The sequence below is a fragment of the Patagioenas fasciata genome, chromosome 7 (genome assembly GCF_037038585.1).
Source record: "Patagioenas fasciata isolate bPatFas1 chromosome 7, bPatFas1.hap1, whole genome shotgun sequence".
NCBI classification, from domain to species: domain Eukaryota; kingdom Metazoa; phylum Chordata; class Aves; order Columbiformes; family Columbidae; genus Patagioenas; species Patagioenas fasciata.
Genome location: NC_092526.1, coordinates 11,230,796 through 11,249,377, shown reverse-complemented (window position 1 = coordinate 11,249,377; position 18,582 = coordinate 11,230,796). Strand labels below are relative to the sequence as shown.

Genomic DNA, 18,582 nt, shown 5'->3' with positions numbered 1-18,582 from the left:
GGTTCCCATCTGGAACTTTTCTGAAGTATATTAATAAGTCTGGTGTAAAATAAATAAATATAAACGTGGTTTATTATTTCCAGGGTAGTTAAGATCCCTTTTACTTTTCCTCATTACAAATACACAGTACGTCTCACTGACTGTTACAGAAGAATTTAATCTTTCTAAATTTTAGGGAAGACAAAACCTTTAGTCCATTTTGCCTGGTGGCACATCCGAAGAACTAATTTGATGGGTAAGCCATACAGACAGCTCACATGTCAGTCAAGTAACAGTGGTGAAAAATTGGTTTATAAATCTTATAAGATACAGGGAATGGTTTCTACTCATTTGAAATAAATTCCAATGTGTAAACCATGATGGAGGGCTGAATTAGTGTAGACAGTGAAGAGGTTTGGAATCCAAAGGAACCATCTTGCTGACCTGCTCCTAAGGATGCTGAGCTGGAATAAGGAGATGAAGTAAAAAGTTACTTAAACTTTAATTGAAGCTGAGGAGGCTGCTTTGTTCTTGTAGACAGCAGAGGGGCATTTGCCATCAAGTTATCTGAGATCCAGAGAGTAGGGGATGGAGATGGAGGTTATCGGTGGGCAGGTGGTGTGTTACCATTCCTGTCCACATGATATGTAGAGAAACCTCCTTTTCCCAAACTGAAATATCCAAATTATCAACACAACAGAGCTGTTGGTGTTTTATTCTCACCAGGTGTTTTGTCTCCAGCAGGAAATGTACTGAAGTGTGAGGTTTACTCTGGGTGGAAAGATCAATTTTTAAGTGAATTTCTGCTACAATTTAAACTTCCCTGGGCAAGTAGAAGGGATCCAGGAGAACAACAAAGGACTCCCTGCTTCCCTCTGAGTCTGGAGGGAATACTGACAGCGGTAGCACGTGGCATCAGCTCAGCTGCACCACAGGACGTGATGCCCATTGCCTGCACCACTCCCAGTGGGGCCAGTGCATGGGAGCTGATGCAGTGCAGTGTGTCAGGGAGGTAATCTGTGTTTCAAAGAAGTAGCAGCAAAAATTTCATTAAATCTCTATGTCCTTCCTGAAGTAGCAGCAGTGCACGGACCCTGCTAAAAGTTTGTGGCATATCTTCCTCCATACTTTTTTGATCAAACATCTGTGTGCTTGTCAGATATGGCCTTTAACTTATGGCAAAATAGTATTCACTGCAAATCTTGAGGTCCTCTGATGCTTTTGTAGTAGACTTATCTTTTGCAACAACCTATAGTAATATTTTTGTCACATATTGCCAGACAGAAAGAAAGTATGATTGTTATGCGATGTATATGCAGTACTGTGCTGTGCTCCAGACTGCCTAGTCTCTATATTTGGCTATATAACAATTCTTAAACTGAAAGCTTTGAAGAATTCGGGACAAAATTTTGCTGAACTTTCTTCTGTTAAGCATTACCTCACTCTATAAACAGCCCCTTGTCACTCAAAACGTGCGTCAGGAAAGATGTTATAACCTGCCTCTACATTAATGGAAGTAAAGGCACGGCTGAGCTGGGTTAGTGGCTGTGGGGGAAACGGAGACAAAATGCTTTACTCTCTTATTTAAAGCAGATTTCATAAAAACCTAGACACTAGAAACAAGGCCTGGCAGTTTGCAGAATACATGTCCTCGTAGGTTTATTTCTGCCGCCATTTTCAAGGTAGCGATGCTGCCAGTTGCATTTGGTTCTGACTCTTTGTGCTGTAAACAGTCCAAAACCTTTTAATACTGTCATTGCTGTGACTTTGAAAGCATGTGAGCATGATATTAAACCTAGAATCCTGAAGTTATTTCAATTCAGGAAACCGGCAGGACTTGATAGAGCTGTCATGGTTGTACTGATGTCTGCAGGACTTGGAAAAGACACAAGCTGAGCCTTTGGGACAGAAAACAATACTGTGCCCTCCCAGATTGCTGCTCAACTCTGAGCTGCCACAGGTTTCTTTGTTCTTCACTCACCTTCCCCCCATCATAAAGAAGTTGTAGGGCTTTGCTATGAACTATCTGGGCTTATTGATGATATTTATCATTTGAGAAGCTTTCAAAATGCTGCATTTCACCCCTGACAGTTTGCCTTCTTGTGCTCCCTTGTTGTTTCTACAAAAAAAAATAATCTTTCCTCACCTCTGAGGAAGGCTCAGTTACCTTACAGTCACTTGAGCAGTTCTCATTCATACACTCTGCTAATTACCATAAATCAAGTCATTGTGGAGTGATAATACTGTTTTACTGGTACACTCACTGTGCTGCATAACACTAACCAATATCAGGTTATAATATTTTTTGGCCTTAAAACCATTTTGACTTCATGTCTGATACCAGAACTACTGCACAATGGCATTCCAATTGGTTATATTGTTGTCTTTGTTCTCTTGTCCTTTCTGTTGCTCACTTCCACGTGCCTGTTACTGTGCAAAGATGTTCTCAAAGAAAAGGAATCAAGCTCTTTTTATGGATATTACCAAGGATCAAATGTTAGGATAAAACTTGGCCAATAATCATCAATTTCAGGTATCTTCCCTAATTCTAGTACCGTATAGGTATATAGGTATAACTAGTGGCTTTGAAGGGCTGTGAAACCACCTCAGTTAAAACTGTTAAGGTTTTCTTTTTTCAATGCATTCTCTGAAAATTGTTTCTTTAGTTTGTAAATTGGTTCTTCAGTTTGTAAATGGAGCTGTTTGTGTGTCTGACCAAGGGGATGAGCCTTCCTGGAGCAGCACTGCTGTCTCAACTGGCAATGCCTCTTGCCTCAGGAAAGATGCTGAAGATGCCTTTGTGGAACTAAAGCTTCATTCTTATGCCAAAGAGGTGTTCTTCCAGCTCTTATGTGGAGTTTTTTAGACCAAAATTTATTAAAGCCCACCTCACAAAGCATAAAGGTACATGTATTTCTGGTAAACTTCTTCAAGGGTGTGTATCAGACTCCAATGTAATCCTTCAATGATATGCCCTCCTTATAACATGAATTATGGAGATTGCTATCTTGGAAAGATATAAAGCAAGTGCTTAGTGGTTTATTCAGTAGAGGACATTGAACATATATACTTATTATGATAAAATAGGGAGGAAAGAGGAAGTTTGAAAGGTTCCAGGTGAAGCCTTTGGTGGGTGTAATCTTTCTGCATACAAAAAGAATGAAATCCCTTCTCTTCCTCCTAACAACAACAACAACAAAAAAACCTTGCAACATTAAAAAAAAATCTAAGCAGAGGTTTGAAAAGTCTGGATCTTTGCCAAACATTCTTTGAGCATTCTGATTTAGAAGAAGAAAATAACTTTGGAGGCATTAAAAGTCAAGTCCTTGCACAGGTGGTTCTTTTCATAGTGACAGAAAACTTCAGTGATGGTTAAGCCGACCACATGGAGCTATGAAGTCAGCAGGTTGTTTGTGTGTATGTGGTATGTACACACATGTTGTATCTATGTGTCTCTGCATACTTATTAATATTGGATATGACATATGACATTGGATATGCTGTGTGATATCAGATGGCATTTAAAACATTATTTCACTATGTGTTTCACTGGCATTTCCCTTGAATATTGGTTGTGATCACACTGGACTTAATTAGAGTTATTTTGGTAATAAAAATATTCTTTACTTGATGTATGACTGAGCTCCTGAGGGAGATGAACAGTTGATGTGATAAAATATACCACAGGTGACACTTTTTAAAATCTAAAGTAAGCATTCTATATGAAATAGCACAAATAATTTTCTTAGCTAATGTATTTCCAGCCGTTAAATCTAATCTTGTTTATTTATGGGTTTGAAGGTCTGAGGTAGCTTTTAAACAATTTATCAGGAGCTTCAGCGTTTGATGTAATGTGTAAGTGTCAGTCTTTTAAATTCAAATAATATATTCATCTCAATTTGTATGCAAACCCTGAGGGAAAATCATAAATAAAAGATAACGATACATGGAAAAATATGTGTTGTTGGCAATGGTTAGTGAGGATGCTGTGTGATACCCACCTCATCGTTCCTGAGAACTGCTTATTTCTCATTCATGCTGAAAAATCTTTTATGTTTTCATAATCTATGTAGTAATTTGTAGCAGCATGGTATCTCTGGCCTTTTAGCCATTTGAAATGGGAACAAACTTCACATTCCCCAAATCTGTGGATGTTCTTGAACTGAGTTAAGCTTCAAATGTCAGTGAGAAATGAAGTAACAATGGATCAATAAATACAGATGCTCTGCCAGAAAATGAAGAAAAATTATTTAAAACGTCGTGAATGAGCCCCAGTCCCACAATGGGAGATCAGAGGCATAAGGACCTTTCAACCCTATGTGCCAGCTGCAATGGTAGCTATTCCAGGAGCTGGCAGAGAGGTTTTCTATGCATTGCTGGTGTGCTGAAGTGTAGGTGATATTCCTGGCACTCTGGTTTCTAGACTGTATATGCAAATAAATGCAATTCTGGGAATAGCAGTAATTTTGTTGAAATTGTCAAGTTGTTAATACTGGGACATACACGCATGCTTGCATTCAAACTTGCCTGAGACCCTCATTTGTTAAACTACTGAAACAGATATGATTCACTCATTTAAAGGTAGGTATGTTCTTATGTGCCCATCAAAAGTTTAATATAATAGACTGTAGTGTTTGAAGAGCTCAGACTTCAAGAACAGTGCAAGAAGTGGGGCAGAATTATGACAAGAGAAACCTAAGATAAATTGGCATATCTAAGGGAAGAATAGTTTGCAAAAGGTGATGGAAACTTCGTTAACCTGGATATTTTTTAAAAACGACTGAAGAAGTTTTTGTTCCAGTGTACAGTAGGGAACAACCCTGTTCTGATAGAGCAAGTGGCTGCATGACCGCAGAGAGATGTTCTGCCTTTAACTTCTGTATCTGTAATTCCTGGTGAGTCTGCTTTGAATTAGAGAAATAGAGCACAAGTAAGAATACAGGTCTTGATTTGATTATGTGAAATTCAAACTGAATAAAATCACATCTTACATTAGATCATCATGTGCACTTAGCCTTTGCCCTTCTTAAGGGAGGGGGAATTTTGACAAAGATGGATGCGTCCTTAAACCCCAGATTTATTTATCAAAGAAATGCTTCATTGTGGTCACTCATTTTAGCTTTAGAATATCAAATTACAAAAGATATAATTCTTCACCAAAGCCTGACTGTGAGATCACTTAACCTAAACAAAAAACTGGAGCTAATTTTAACAAAACGGCTTGAGCAGAGAATCCGATAACAGTAACTGAGATTCATAGTTAAAGATAACAATAGTTTATAGATAGTGAGCAGAAATGCAATTATCGTTTTGCGAACGTGAACCATGCTGTAGTTTCTGCAGGGAGGAGTACTACTCAGCATCTGTGCACAGAACAGGGGTACAAGCCCTTCAGAGTTCTATTTTTAACCTTTTGCCATTTTTTGTCTCCTGTCATCTCGAGTAAATGCCTGGAAGGCTGACCCAGTTCTCACTGAAGTCAGTGAGATCCTTTTTATTGTTTTCAGTGAGACATGGATCAAGCTTTGAACTTTGTCTCGACATCCCATCTTCATACTGCGAATAACACTGCAATTTTGTCTTTGGTGCTGAAGAGTCAAGTCACGACTCTAAAGAACATAAAGGAGATATCACTTCAGAGAAAGCCTAATAAGTCTCCTAAACTTCGCTTGCAGGCATTAAGATGGGATTCACGTCACTAGTCTTTAGTCAAGAAGGTCAGATCTAAGCTAGTCAGCTAAGCTCTCTCTCTAGTCAGAACTTGCTGTCCCCTAGAGAGGCCATCTCTTCTGTGTCTTTTACATGGTGACAAATCTCTCTGAATCAAACCAAGGAACGTTTTACTTGAACTTCCTTTCACAGTCCCAGAACTTGATTAACACAGAATAAAGCAAAAGAATGTTGCCTTGTTCCCCTTCAGCAGATCTAAACACCTACTTAGGAAGTGCAGTGTCTTGAGTATGTCATCTGTGTTTAATGCAATAGTTTATCTGATCACCTGCTCCCTTCCCCTACCTCAGGTTTCTTCCGGTGTCTACAACTAAATACCTTTATCTGGCTGATTGTCGTGGTTCGCAATGCATTGGGGACCTTGGAGACAGTTACTGTGAAAAACTCTCAAATATAATAAAGAACTATAAAATAATGTGCAAGGAGAGATTGTTCTGGAAAAATATTGCCTAGATTTCTGGCATGAACTATGACCTGGACTAACGCTATTACTTTCAATGCAATGTGCCAGCAAACTAGTTACACAAGTTTAGTTGCCAGGAATAGAGGGAAAACTACATGGAACCATTTTCTGAAAATGCACTTGGTTTGAAACCAAAATGCTGCATTACATTGATTGATGCCTTAAAAAGGCAGGGAGGGGGAGTTGGTGAAAAGCACAAATGTTAATATATGATTGGTACTTTTTCTTTTTTTTTAAATTTCAAAGGAATATTAAGATATTTCAATGAGTCCAGAGGAGGGCAATAAAGCTGTTGACAGGACTGGAAGGAATGTCTTGTGAGGAGTGGCTGAGGATACTGGGTTTGTCTAGTTGGGAGATAAAGTGACTGAGGGGTGACCTCATTGTTCTCTACAGCTTCCTGAGGAGGGGTCATGGAGAGGGAGGTGCTGAGCTCTTCTCCCTTGGATCCAGTGATAGGAAGCAAGGGAATGGTTCAAAACTGCATCAGGGAGGTTTGAACTGGATATGAGGAAGTGTTTATTTACAGAGAGGGTGGTCAAACCCTGGAACAGGCTTCTTAAAGAGGTGGTTGATGCCCCAAGCCTGTCAATGTTTAAGAGGCATTTGGACAATGTCCTTAAGAACGCGCTTTAAGTTTTGGTCAACCCTGAATTGGTCAGGCAGATGGACTAGGTGATCGTTGTATGTTCCTTCAGACTGAACTATTCAATTCTGTTCCATTCTAATTTGTTTCTAAGTGACTAAGATATTAGACTTTTTAATCTTGCAATACATGCAAATAAGAAAGACAAAATATTTCAATTTTGCTGCCTCTAACCCTATATTGATCCAAGAATTAACTAATGCATTATTCAGCATTTTTAATTTAATTATTTATTTGTTTTTAATGAGGAAAAAGATGCCAAATACTTTCAAACCAGAGTTGAGGCCCTTTGGTTGGTTTGTTCTGAACACTGTAGTGCTATTTCCTGTGGAACAGACAAGACCAAGCACAAACTGCAGGCAGCCAGTGCAACTCCTGCTCTGGGTTAAAAAGATTTGGAGAGAACAGTTGACTAAACACTCCTCTGGCACAGAGATATGGACAAAGTAATGTTTGTTTCAACTTCAAGGAAAACTCGCAGGCAGTTTGATGAAAGAGAGTGCATTTGCGACGCTGCAATGCCTTCGTACGCATCAACCTGGAGACACGGTGGAATCTCATCTGAGATCTGCTGCCTGGGTCAGAGATGGAAATGCATCCTGACATTTCAGCGCTTGTTGGCCTGAAATGTAAAAGGAAACATGATAAATGTAACAGGGAAATTTCACATCAGCAGTTTCATAAACCGTTTTGGTTTAACTTGCTACAAAATATCAAACTGTTAACAAATTAATGAACCACAGTTATGTAAATCCTGTTAGTAAGTATTGCCACGGGCTAAGACAACAATCACCTGCAGCTCCGAATTGTGGTAGGGATTGCTGTGTAGTTATTGTTAGTCTATTTCTTTTCCATAACTGTGTTTCTTTATTGTTATTTGCAAGAAACAGAAGAACTGTTATAGTCTCCTGGTTCTGTCTATTATAAAATGAATTCCAAAAGCATATATTACAGTCATTTCCATTCTAAAACCTGAAGGGTGCAGTTTCATTTTCTTGTGATTGCAGATTTCATGATTGAAATTGGTGATTATGCAAAGATTAGTATAGAAAGATTATTAAGAGATTTGAAATGGAAGTTTTGGGGTTTTTGGTGTTTTGTTTTTGTTTTTTTTTTTTTTTTGTATTGGATGGTTGGTTTGGTTCGGTTTTGTTTGGTTGTGGGGTTTTTGGGTTTTTTGTTGTTTTTTTTTTCTTGAAATGGTACAGAAGTATGTAATGCCAGTTATCAGATCAGTAGAGAATTTCAAGGGTTTACACATCATAACAATTCTCTCAAGAGTTAATGGATCGTTAGGAAAAAACACCACACACCGCTGTAGTTTTATAACTCATAGATTATTCTTCTGTGGAACTCATGCTATGATTGTTAAATTTCCACAGATGTAGAAGAGAGGTTCTTGGTGGGATCTTCCCACTGGATGCATTAGCCCTTTTTGGTGTCACCTACCTCAGGGTGCCACAAACAACCTTCCATGGGTCTGCAGTTTGCAGAAAAGGGGACAGCCATGATTGTCCTTTTAGTAGCAAACATTTCCTTCTGTGATTGCATTAGCTATTACCTTCTTCCAGAGTTTTAAATCCTGATGCCAGTTTGGAGATGTACCTAGACCATGTGCTCCTAGTAGATACTTCCAGATCTCAGAAGGGCTGGGAGTCTGAGGTAACCTCTTCTGGCTGGAAGCAGCAGGACAAGGAGGCATTGTACACTTTTCTTAATCATGAGACTTAATTCTCTCTTGGATTCCTCCCCTGCCTGATCCAGGGTTATGTCACACCAAAAAAGCATGAAATGAGGGTCTGTACTCTGAAGATCTCACTAAGAAAGCGGGCTCAGGATGAAAACATACAAAGCAGGCAAGCAGTGCAGCATTATAGTCCAACCAGGATGGAACTCCTGGGTTCAGCAAAGCTTTATAGAATCACAGAACATTAGGGATTGGAAAGGACCTTGAATGCTCATCCAGTCCAATCCCCCTGCTGGAGCAGAAACGCCCAGATGAGGTTACATAGGAAGGCGTCCAGGTGGATTTGAATGTCTGCAGAGAAGGAGACTCCACAACCTCCCTGGGCAGCCTGTTCCAGTGCTCGGTCACCCTCACTGAGAAGAAGTTTCTTCTCATATTTAAGTGGAACCTCCTGCGTTCTGGTTTGTACCCATTGCTGCTTGTCCTGTCATTGGTTGTCACCGAGAAGAGTCTGGCTCCATCCTCATGACCCTCACCCTTTACATATTTATAAACATTAATGAGGTCACCCCTTAGTCTCCTCTTCTCCAAGTTAAAGAGACCCAGTTCAGCACTTGTAGAGAAATAGATGTCCACAAAAATATTGTATATGCGTAACAGCTTCAGATATGATTTATGTGCACTTGAAACAAATGAACAGAACAAAAGTAGAGCTAGCCCTCAACAAATCGCTAACGTCTGTATTATTTGGATGGCACTGTGTTTACAGCTCATCTGACAGCAGATGTCAATCCTTTCATGAATACGTCAAACTCTGAAGTTCAAGGAGAGTGTGGTTAACTCCCAAGTGTGGTTGCTTATCTGAAATGTATCTAAACCTCTTAAATCTGCAACAGTGAACTGGAAATCTCTCAGCACCAGGCCTGACAAGAATAAATCCATTAGTGTTTTTCCCATCTTAAACTGCACCTGTTTTTAAAACCCAGACACTTACATGAGAACTCAGTGGGCGAAGATAGAGAAAGAGGTGGACAAAAATTCTGCCATGCTTAAAATGTGCTGTGTTCAGGCTTCTTGTGCATGATACATTTAAACAAACATGTCCAAAGTGAGCTACAAATGCTTCAGGGAAACATCACTGTATACTGACAGTGCCTGGCACAGCCCAGGCTGAACACTGTGTTTGTCTCCTTCCACATCCAGCCAGCTTCCTTGTAGAAAATCCACTTTGCCTTTGGAGAACTTTGTGCAATGCAAAGGGACTTGTGCAGGACCACCAGATCTTTTACTGCCTGTGCAACATGACCAGGGCCTCTGTTGAGGGCAACCTGCACTCTTTTTTTTTTCCCCAAAGTCTAGGGCTCCACCTGTGCCCTTTTCACCATGCAGTGTATTTATATATGATCCTCATATTGGTGAACTCACCTCATCTAGTTGTAATTAAGTACATCACATGTTCGAATCAGTAAACAGTTTTCAGTAGAGATGAAGACAAGTGTGTTAGGGACAAATGCAGCAAAGTTGTATTCATACTGTATTTCAACAAAGGTTTTGTGTCTCAAATCTGTGCCATAAAAAGAGAGTGAATGCATTTAGAAGTATACTAAATATTACAAGTAAAAGCAGGGGACAGCCTGCTCCCCAGGGAGCTGGACTGGTGTTTGAGCTGTTGTAGTGGTAATGTGTGAAAAACCCTAGAGTGGACTAGACTTTGAAAAATAGTACTAGCTTTGGCACTTGCTCCAAATACCATTGGAACAGGATCATTCAGAAAGGATGCTGTTAAGTGAAACTGGACCTTAATTCAGATCGTATTAAATGGAACATTTTTTACAAATTCTCAGCTAAAGAGATTTCCAAAAAATGATTATTAAAACATAATATTTTGCCACTGTTAACAGCCTAACCATTACAGCCATGGCCTGAAAGTGAGGGAATAAAAATTTACTATTGGTAACAAAACTGTCTAGAACATGTTTTTCACAGTCCAAAAGGAGAAGCGCAAATACTCTATATTTATATTCAGCCCTCAGAAACTGGGAAAATGAACTGTGAAAGAGCTGTTTTCTTTCTGCTTTTTATGACTGGAAATATTTTCTCCCATTAAACACTTGGAGGCCAATATTCCATCTTTGTATTGAATATTTTATCCAGCAACAACTATTGACTACAGGAAGATATTATCTAAGCAAGAACAATGTGAATTCATTCATGGGTTTTGTGTTTCACAGTGTTCCTTTAATGCTCAAAAATATGTGTGTCCACAGTGTTCAAAAGTATTTTGTGTATATGTAAAAAGTTAATGCATTTTTAAACTGAAGAGGATTCTTAGTAAGGTTTTGAAAAGGAAAATGCTACAACTGCTTCTATTGATGGAGAGGTTAAAATTCCCAGTGGGAGCAGTACTAGGCCAACACTAAGAATTTCTGAAGATCTCACTCAGTACTGAAAACACCCTTGAGCAGATGTCTGTGTCTCTCCTTATTTTTGTTAAGTGTTCAACACCACTGAGCTATTGGACTCAAGTGAAGAAAGCTTTTCTGTGACAGCAAGGACTGGCTATGATTAGTTAGCTAAACATATATGAGTAAATCATAACGCCATGGCTATGGAGAAGATGTCTGCACTCTCCTTCCATTTCTGCTGGTATTTATGAGACTCTCCGGTGTATTAGTTCAGTGGTGTTTTCCAGAAACGTGAACAACAGAAAGGAAGGGCAGATAGTTTGAAAGCTGAGATATATTGTGTCCAGTTCTGGACCCCTCAGTTCAAGAAGGACAGGGAACTGCTGGAGAGGGTCCAGCGTAGGGCAACAAAGATGATTAAGGGAGTGGAGCATCTCCCTTATGAAGAAAGGCTGAGGGAGCTGGGGCTCTTTAGTTTGGAGAAGAGGAGACTGAGGGGTGACCTTATTAATGTTTATAAATATATAAAGGGTGAGTGCCACGAGGATGGAGTCAGGCTCTTCTCAGTGGCAAACAATGATAGGACAAGGGGCAATGGGATCAAGCTGGAACACAAGAGGTTCCACTTAAATTTGAGAAAGAACTTCTTCTCAGTGAGGGTAACAGAGCACTGGAACAGGCTACCCAGGGAGGTTGTGGAGTCTCCTTCCCTGGAGACATTCAAAGCCCGCCTGGACACATTCCTGTGCGACCTCACCTAGGCGTTCCTGCTCCAGCAGGGGGATTGGACTAGATGATCTTTTGAGGTCCCTTCCAATCCCAAACATACTGTGATACTGTGATAAGTTTGATGGAATTCACCTCTATTCCTCCACAGTCTGGCATGTCTTGGGCACATTGCTTAGTTTCTGCATTCTTCAGTTCCTTCTCTGTGAAATAGGGGTAATACATGTCATATCACAAAGGCCATGACTATGTGGTAAACCTATTCAGGATGGTGAAGCGTTCAAATTCTTATGCAATGGAGGACAGGTACACACCTTGGATCAACTGGAAACGAAACCCCTCCAAAGTAACCTGAGTGTTACATATTGGCAGCTGTGAGCTAATCAAATAGACTGACTTGGTTTAGAAACAAGACGAAGAACAGTAGACCAGAGGAAAACACATAGAAGGAACTTGAAGGCACAGGCTCCTCAAGTTCTCACAAAAGCCAGGAAAAGGCAAATGTTTCTTGAGGCTGACACATCTCTGGCTAACATTACATGCTGTAATGTGATAGCTGTTGGGAGGCCTTTGCAACAAGCTTGTAGCCGAGGGTCACGTGAAGCACCATAGGCATCTGATGTAGTTAGTCCCACTTGTTTCATTACATTATCTTTGAGAAATTCCAGGGAACTTGAAAATAAACAAGTGCACAGCCCTGTTGCTGTGCCTGGCAGAGTTGGGCTGGGGTGGTGTGCTTCAGAAAATAAATTATTTCACATGTACTCAGGGATTAGTCTATGTGACTTTATACTTTCTCCTTCCACAGATGGCAGTACCAGCAGAAATTATTACCATTGTTTTAAAACTCTGGTAATCACTTGCTTTCATGCCTTTGAAAGTATAAACAGCCTGTTTCAGGGGTTTTCTTGCCACAGTTGTATTACTCATACTTCATTTCTTGCTTTGTTTGCTGGTAGAATACGTACACCAATGCAGACAAGCTTTTGGAGGCTGCAGAGCAGTTGGCTCAGACTGGGGAATGTGACCCTGAAGAGATCTATAAAGCAGCCCGGCATCTGGAAGTACGGATTCAGGATTTTGTCCGGAGGGTGGAACAGAGGAAACTTCTCTTGGACATGTCAGTCTCATTCCATACCCACACCAAAGAGGTAAGATGTGCATGAGGGATTTTATCTGTGTATTGCAGTGCTGCAAGAGGCTGACTCTGAAAACTCAGGTGATAGAGAAAAGGCGTCTTCACTGTACAAGGCTGATATCCAGTTAATTTGATGCATTTGAGTAACCATTGTAAAGTGGAAACAAAATGTGAATAATATGTATGAATTATATAGTAAATTAAAACATAGGGACAGCATATCTAATGTATCGAGCAGTGCTTAATTCATAACTAGAATATATTGTTATAAAGCAAGAATTTTCTTGTAAGAACATGAGCTGATATTAACACATTAAGTATAAACACGCTAGCAGTGTGGTACATATGCTCAGAGGGATTCCATTTGAATATAATTTTATTAATGTAGCCATTATTATTAAGTGTTACTGGAAATCTTACATTGTTTAATGAGGCATACTTCACTTTTCAAAATTACAGTTAAAGAGCAAATAGTCACATATAGATGCAGTGAATCAGTGAGGACCTCAATAAATGCTGTTTAGTGTAATTGAAAAATATCCAGAGATAAGGCTGTCTCGACAGAGATACAGTGAACAAGACATCAAATGTGAGGCCACAGGGGATGCAATTAAAGCATACTTCGCATTTTTCTGCAAATCAAAGGACATTCAGTGACGAGTGACTTTTAAAGACAGGGTTTCTGCTAAGAGAGATAGAATTAGTCAGAATGGTTGCTTTCATATTCTGCAGCATCTGTTTGCAAAAAACACACTTGATCAGAAAGATGCTCTTAGATGCTGAAAACTTTGTCTGTGTTTGTTGATTTTTGCGTTACAAACAAGTTGTGTATAACAGACTTCAGCATGTTGAGGAGCCTCCTTGGATAGAAGGGTATGCACACATTCATATATATCTGGAAGATAGATGGAGTTATAGTGTGCCCATTATAGCTGTTGACACATGAAGGTTTTCTTTTTATATCCTACTTCTGCCAAAATGTAGTTACTTTAAGCTTGTGAATAGCACTATTGTTTCCAGAGTAGCTCAGAGGCTTGCAGCTATGCTTGTTTGCCACAGGGGAAACTTAATTGGTTATTTCCTCAGTCAAAATTATTCCATAACAGTTTCCTACTGTGATTAACCTTGCTTCACCTATGCAGGTGGTGGTTAGTAACATGAAGATAGGCAGGACTCCAGGAAGTTATCAGTGTAATATGTTTTCTGTCATCTAAATTTCTTCTGATGGTTACTGGTAATGTGTAGCCTAATTTGGCTTTGGGAACTGGACCTTTCCTGTATGAAGGGTTTTGGATTGCAGAGCACTTTACTCACTACTACCCTTCTTCAATAAGACGGGAATTTGCGTGCTCTGCTCACCTTGTTTTAATTAGCTCTGTTTTGGTGTACAGAAATGCAGATGTATAAAAATGCACTTTATTTTTTTAACTGTAAAAAATCAAAACAAACCAAAACAAACAAACAAAAACAGGAAAAAAAAAACACAACCTAGTCTTTGGTAACAGCATCAATGCTGTTTACTAGATATGGAGAATAAATTCTAAATCTCTGCCCTGTTGACATTTACCCACGAGACAGATTGGTGCTGTGATGCCTTTTTGGAAATCTCAGTAAGCACTTGCTGCCAGTCTAAGGGAGATCTGGAGTGGCTGGACTGCAAGTGCCTTTTTTCTCTCCAGAGGAACAGACGAGGGAGCTGTAGCATAGAACTGGGACATCAGCAAAGTCTGTGTGGATTCAGGAATCCCCATTCATCTGAATGAATGACAGCTGTTGGGTTGGGTGTAAAGAGGCTGCTAAAGTTTTTGCAATCTCCGCAATATCAGAGGATGCACAACAGTTCTGCACCCGAACAGAGGTTTTCACTTCCTTACCCTTGGAGTAATTCACTCCTGCCAGGCCCAAACACTCTTTTTTTCTGCAGGTTCAATGAATTTCATTGTGTGTCACTACCTGCTTTCTTCAGTGACGCGTTTCTGCACTGGTGGGAATCACACAGCCCAGTACCTCGTTTTTTTTGCCAAAAATAATAAGTGAGGAAGTCGCTGCGGTTTTAGTATTTCTCTGCCAGCCGTGGGGATCCCCACAGACACAGTGAAGTAACCAAAGACTGCCGGGGGAGCCTGGTGCAAAGGGCAAAGCATTACAACAAGACAGCCTTTGCACATGTTTGAATATATATATGCCTTTTTATGCTATAAATACATTGGCTCAAGTAGAAGTGACTCATTCTTGGACTTGCTTCGCCCTTCATGTATGCTGTAAAATGGCAAACTAACCAATGTAATCATCATTCTTTAATATGAATTTAAAACTGAGAGCTGGGTTCCAGAAAAAAAGAAAAAATACAAATATCCTTCCTTTGCCACCATGCCTATGACAGTATTATGTCCTTTATCTGTTGGTTCCTTCCTGGGCTCTGACTGGGAAATGTGCTCGGCTGGGCTGGGCCAAATGCAGGCTCTTGCTCGAACCACTCGCCCACGTGTCCAGGTCCGATCTGAACCCTTCATGCTCATTTTATGAAACTGCTTAAATTCACTGTGTTTTCTGGGATTTCAGTCCCAAACAACAAAGATAACATTAGATTCCAATTTTAAAGTTGATTTATTAAGCAAAACTCCCTTCAAGACAATAGCAGTTTTAAGTGAGTTAGAGTTTGGATTCACATGGGAATTCTAGCAGAAGCCAAGGCAAAAAATCCTTTTGCTGCAGCAGTAAAATACAGAGAGATCTGATATCCTTGCTGCTGTTTTACCAGGAGGTGTTCCAGTTATGGTGCTGACACGTGCCTTCCTGATTAATCTTGCCCTTCCTACCAGCCATGCTGTGCCTGGTGCTGGACTGTCCTGTGACCATCCAAAGGCATCACCTGGGAGTGTCTTGGGGCAAGGAGAAAGTAGCTTGGCTGGCAGGTTAATGTGTTTAACACCTGACATATTTTGCAATATTCTAGAAGGCATTGTTGCTTCATAATAACCATTATTATTCATTTCACCTTCTGCAGTTCTTAAAATAATTTCTTAAAATATTGACAACTGTTTCTCTTATGTCCTTGGAAATGAATAAGCAGTTCCCTTCATGTTTTCTTGGCAATAATGCAGGAAACCATGGCCTAGACATATTTTTCATCTAAGTTTCCCAAATACTCATTATTTCTTGATATATTAATCTACTGAGACAGAACTGGTGAAAGGCAGAATTAAGTAGAAATAATTGGTCTTATTGACATGTTTTTATGGGAATGTTCTAAATATCTTCCTGCAATGAACATGTTGCTTCTGATTGTGTTACTAGCACAGATAAATTACATTATTGATGTGATAATTCCCAGACATAGGTAGTGCACTGGTTGTGAACTTCTCACTGCTTCATCTGTACTCTGCCCACCTCTTCATGCCCATATGTGACTACTCAGATCCCCAGCACTCAAGAAAATTTTAACAGCTCCTGCTTTTAGAATGTGAACTTGTCAAAGAAATGTTTCCTTTTGTAATCTGCCTTGCTAGAATTTCTTCAGGAAAATATATACTGTTGAAGTAGGGAGTCATTTAAATCCAGATATCCCATGAGCAATAAAAGTAAGTTAAGAATGATTTTTTTATGCTAGAGTAGACTCCTCAAATCACCTCTCATTTCATGTGAAAGCATTATAAGAGGATTCCTTCTGCTAAACAGTGACTTACAGAGTTGAAGGAATATGGAAAAAGCTGTCAATTAAGCATAACAATAATTTTGAGTTATTTTTTAAAGTAACCTTACTTAAGAATACATGCAATAGGCTGAAATGATGACTTTCTGGTATGGTAAAAACATTTTAGAAGCATAAATTTAGAGCAGTCCCCTAAGTGATTGTTAGTGTCATAACTCATGAGGACTCAATAGGACGTAGCTGTCCTATTGCCATGGCTATAAAAGAGACGTTGTGTGTCCCACTGTCCTACAGTACTCATTATGCTCTCTTAGTTTAAGTCAATATTTTTATACCCTTTCAGGCCAAGACATTCCTGATGGTGTGAGCAGAAACCTGGTACTTTCAAAATCAAATCCAACTATCTGTATGGCAGGGTAAAGTTATAAATTATTATCAGTGGGATAAATACATTTAGCAGATTTACACCCAAATAATTTCTCTCAGGATTAAGTGTGATTGAATTCAGGTTCTGATTTCAGATCTGAATCAGTTATTGGCAAGATTGTCAGATCTTGCAGTTTTATCACACATCTCATGATAGTTCCTGTTTTTCTCTGAGCTCTCAGTTGTTAGGATTGAATGATGATACAGGATTCTTGGATGTTATTTAATTTTGTTTAAAAGAGAATAGTTTTTGAGCCTCCTGCAGGGAGGTTGCAGTTGTGATAAAACCATACCCTGAAGACTCAAAAACTTCAAGGCAAATAACAAAAATATATTGTAATTTGTTGTGTGAATCTTAATATTTTACATTGGTCTCACACTTTTATACTTATGGTTCTGAATTGTGCTTTACAATTTAGACACAAAAGAGCACTGTCACCATTTATGTATCATTAAAGACTTCTAAAATCCTCTTGCATAGATAAATGATGATTTAGCATCCTGTAAATGTCTTTCCATAAAGATTTTTTTTTTTACTCTCTCTAGAAATCATAGTTTTGTTTTGCCTGGCTTAGAGTGGCAGGAAATATGGCTACCAGCAGCCTCTGATACAGTTTCAGAGCTGGGGATTTAAACAACATTATAGAAAGGCCTTGGAATTACTTTTGTCAAGTAAGCATAGAGATGAGGCTACAAATAGGTAGCTGTGTGTGAGATCTACATGCAAACAAATTCTTGGCTTCATCAATGGGATTTTAAGCTTCCAGAATTAATGCAGGTGTTTAAGAGCACGTGTATGTACCTCAGTGTTTTCTCTGTATGACGGAAGTAAAGTTTTGTTGTGTCACTTGTTGTATTGTCTGATAATGAAGTTACTGATTTAAGAACAAGAAGGAACTTCACTCAATTTAGATGCATTTACAGTATATAGGTCTTACCTGAACTGCAAAGCAGTTCTGCAATTGTTTCATAGCTCTTCAGGGCACAAAAAGCGTATTTTATCACCTCTAGGTTTCTCATACCTCACTCTGTTTCAGATTGCCACCTTAGTGTTGCCTTGGGTCTTGCCAGACAGGAGCAAAAAGCAGGAGGGGACAGTAGTGTGGTCTCAGGCCATGTGCCCTGTGCTTTTTTGTCCCTTAGTAGGTTTGAAGAGGAACAGGATGAGGTGTTTGGTACTCGCAGTTCCCTGTGGAGCCTGACAAGACTTCCCAGCTCATGGAATGGGGGGATAAATATGCTCAGGAAATATTTCGTATTGAGAAAAATGAACTGCCAAACTTAACGGGTTTTTACTGAACATGTGCAAACTGGAACTTGGCAGATGTCTTCTGAGTGACCAAATTTGGGCAAATTTTCACAGGGATGACAAAGTGCATATTCTTGACATCAAGGCTAAACCCTGCAAAATTTCAAACCCTTGCTTAAAACCGTTTGAGGGTCTGGTGCATCTCATGTGCGAAGAAATAAGACTCATTTTCTAACACAGGGAAAGTCCTTTTTCCCCTTCCTCTCTTTCCGGACCTTTTACCTCAAAATTCATCAAGTTCAGCCTTAGGCAGATACCTGGTATGGAAAGTTTCACTCTGAACAGCTTTGCCTGATAAGGCCATGAGAAACTGAAAGCAAAGTCCTGGACCGTTAAGAGTCAGGCAACTTCTTATATAGACCTAGATTATTTGTGTTCAGCAGGTCACCTTGGTCACCCCATAGATATTGTTGGGTTACTC

At 39.5% G+C, this 18,582-nt stretch overlaps 1 protein-coding gene across 9 annotated transcripts in view; it reads left to right on the top strand.

Moving 5' to 3' along the window:
* KALRN (kalirin RhoGEF kinase) overlaps positions 1–18,582 on the top strand; it is a 505,770-nt gene that overhangs the window by 279,914 nt on the left and 207,274 nt on the right. For all 9 annotated transcript variants that reach the window (XM_065841448.2, XM_071810806.1, XM_071810810.1 and 6 more), the window contains exon 12: positions 12,596–12,787. In XM_065841448.2, coding sequence (XP_065697520.1) covers positions 12,596–12,787 — 192 coding nt within the window. The remainder of the gene's footprint in view (positions 1–12,595; positions 12,788–18,582) is intronic.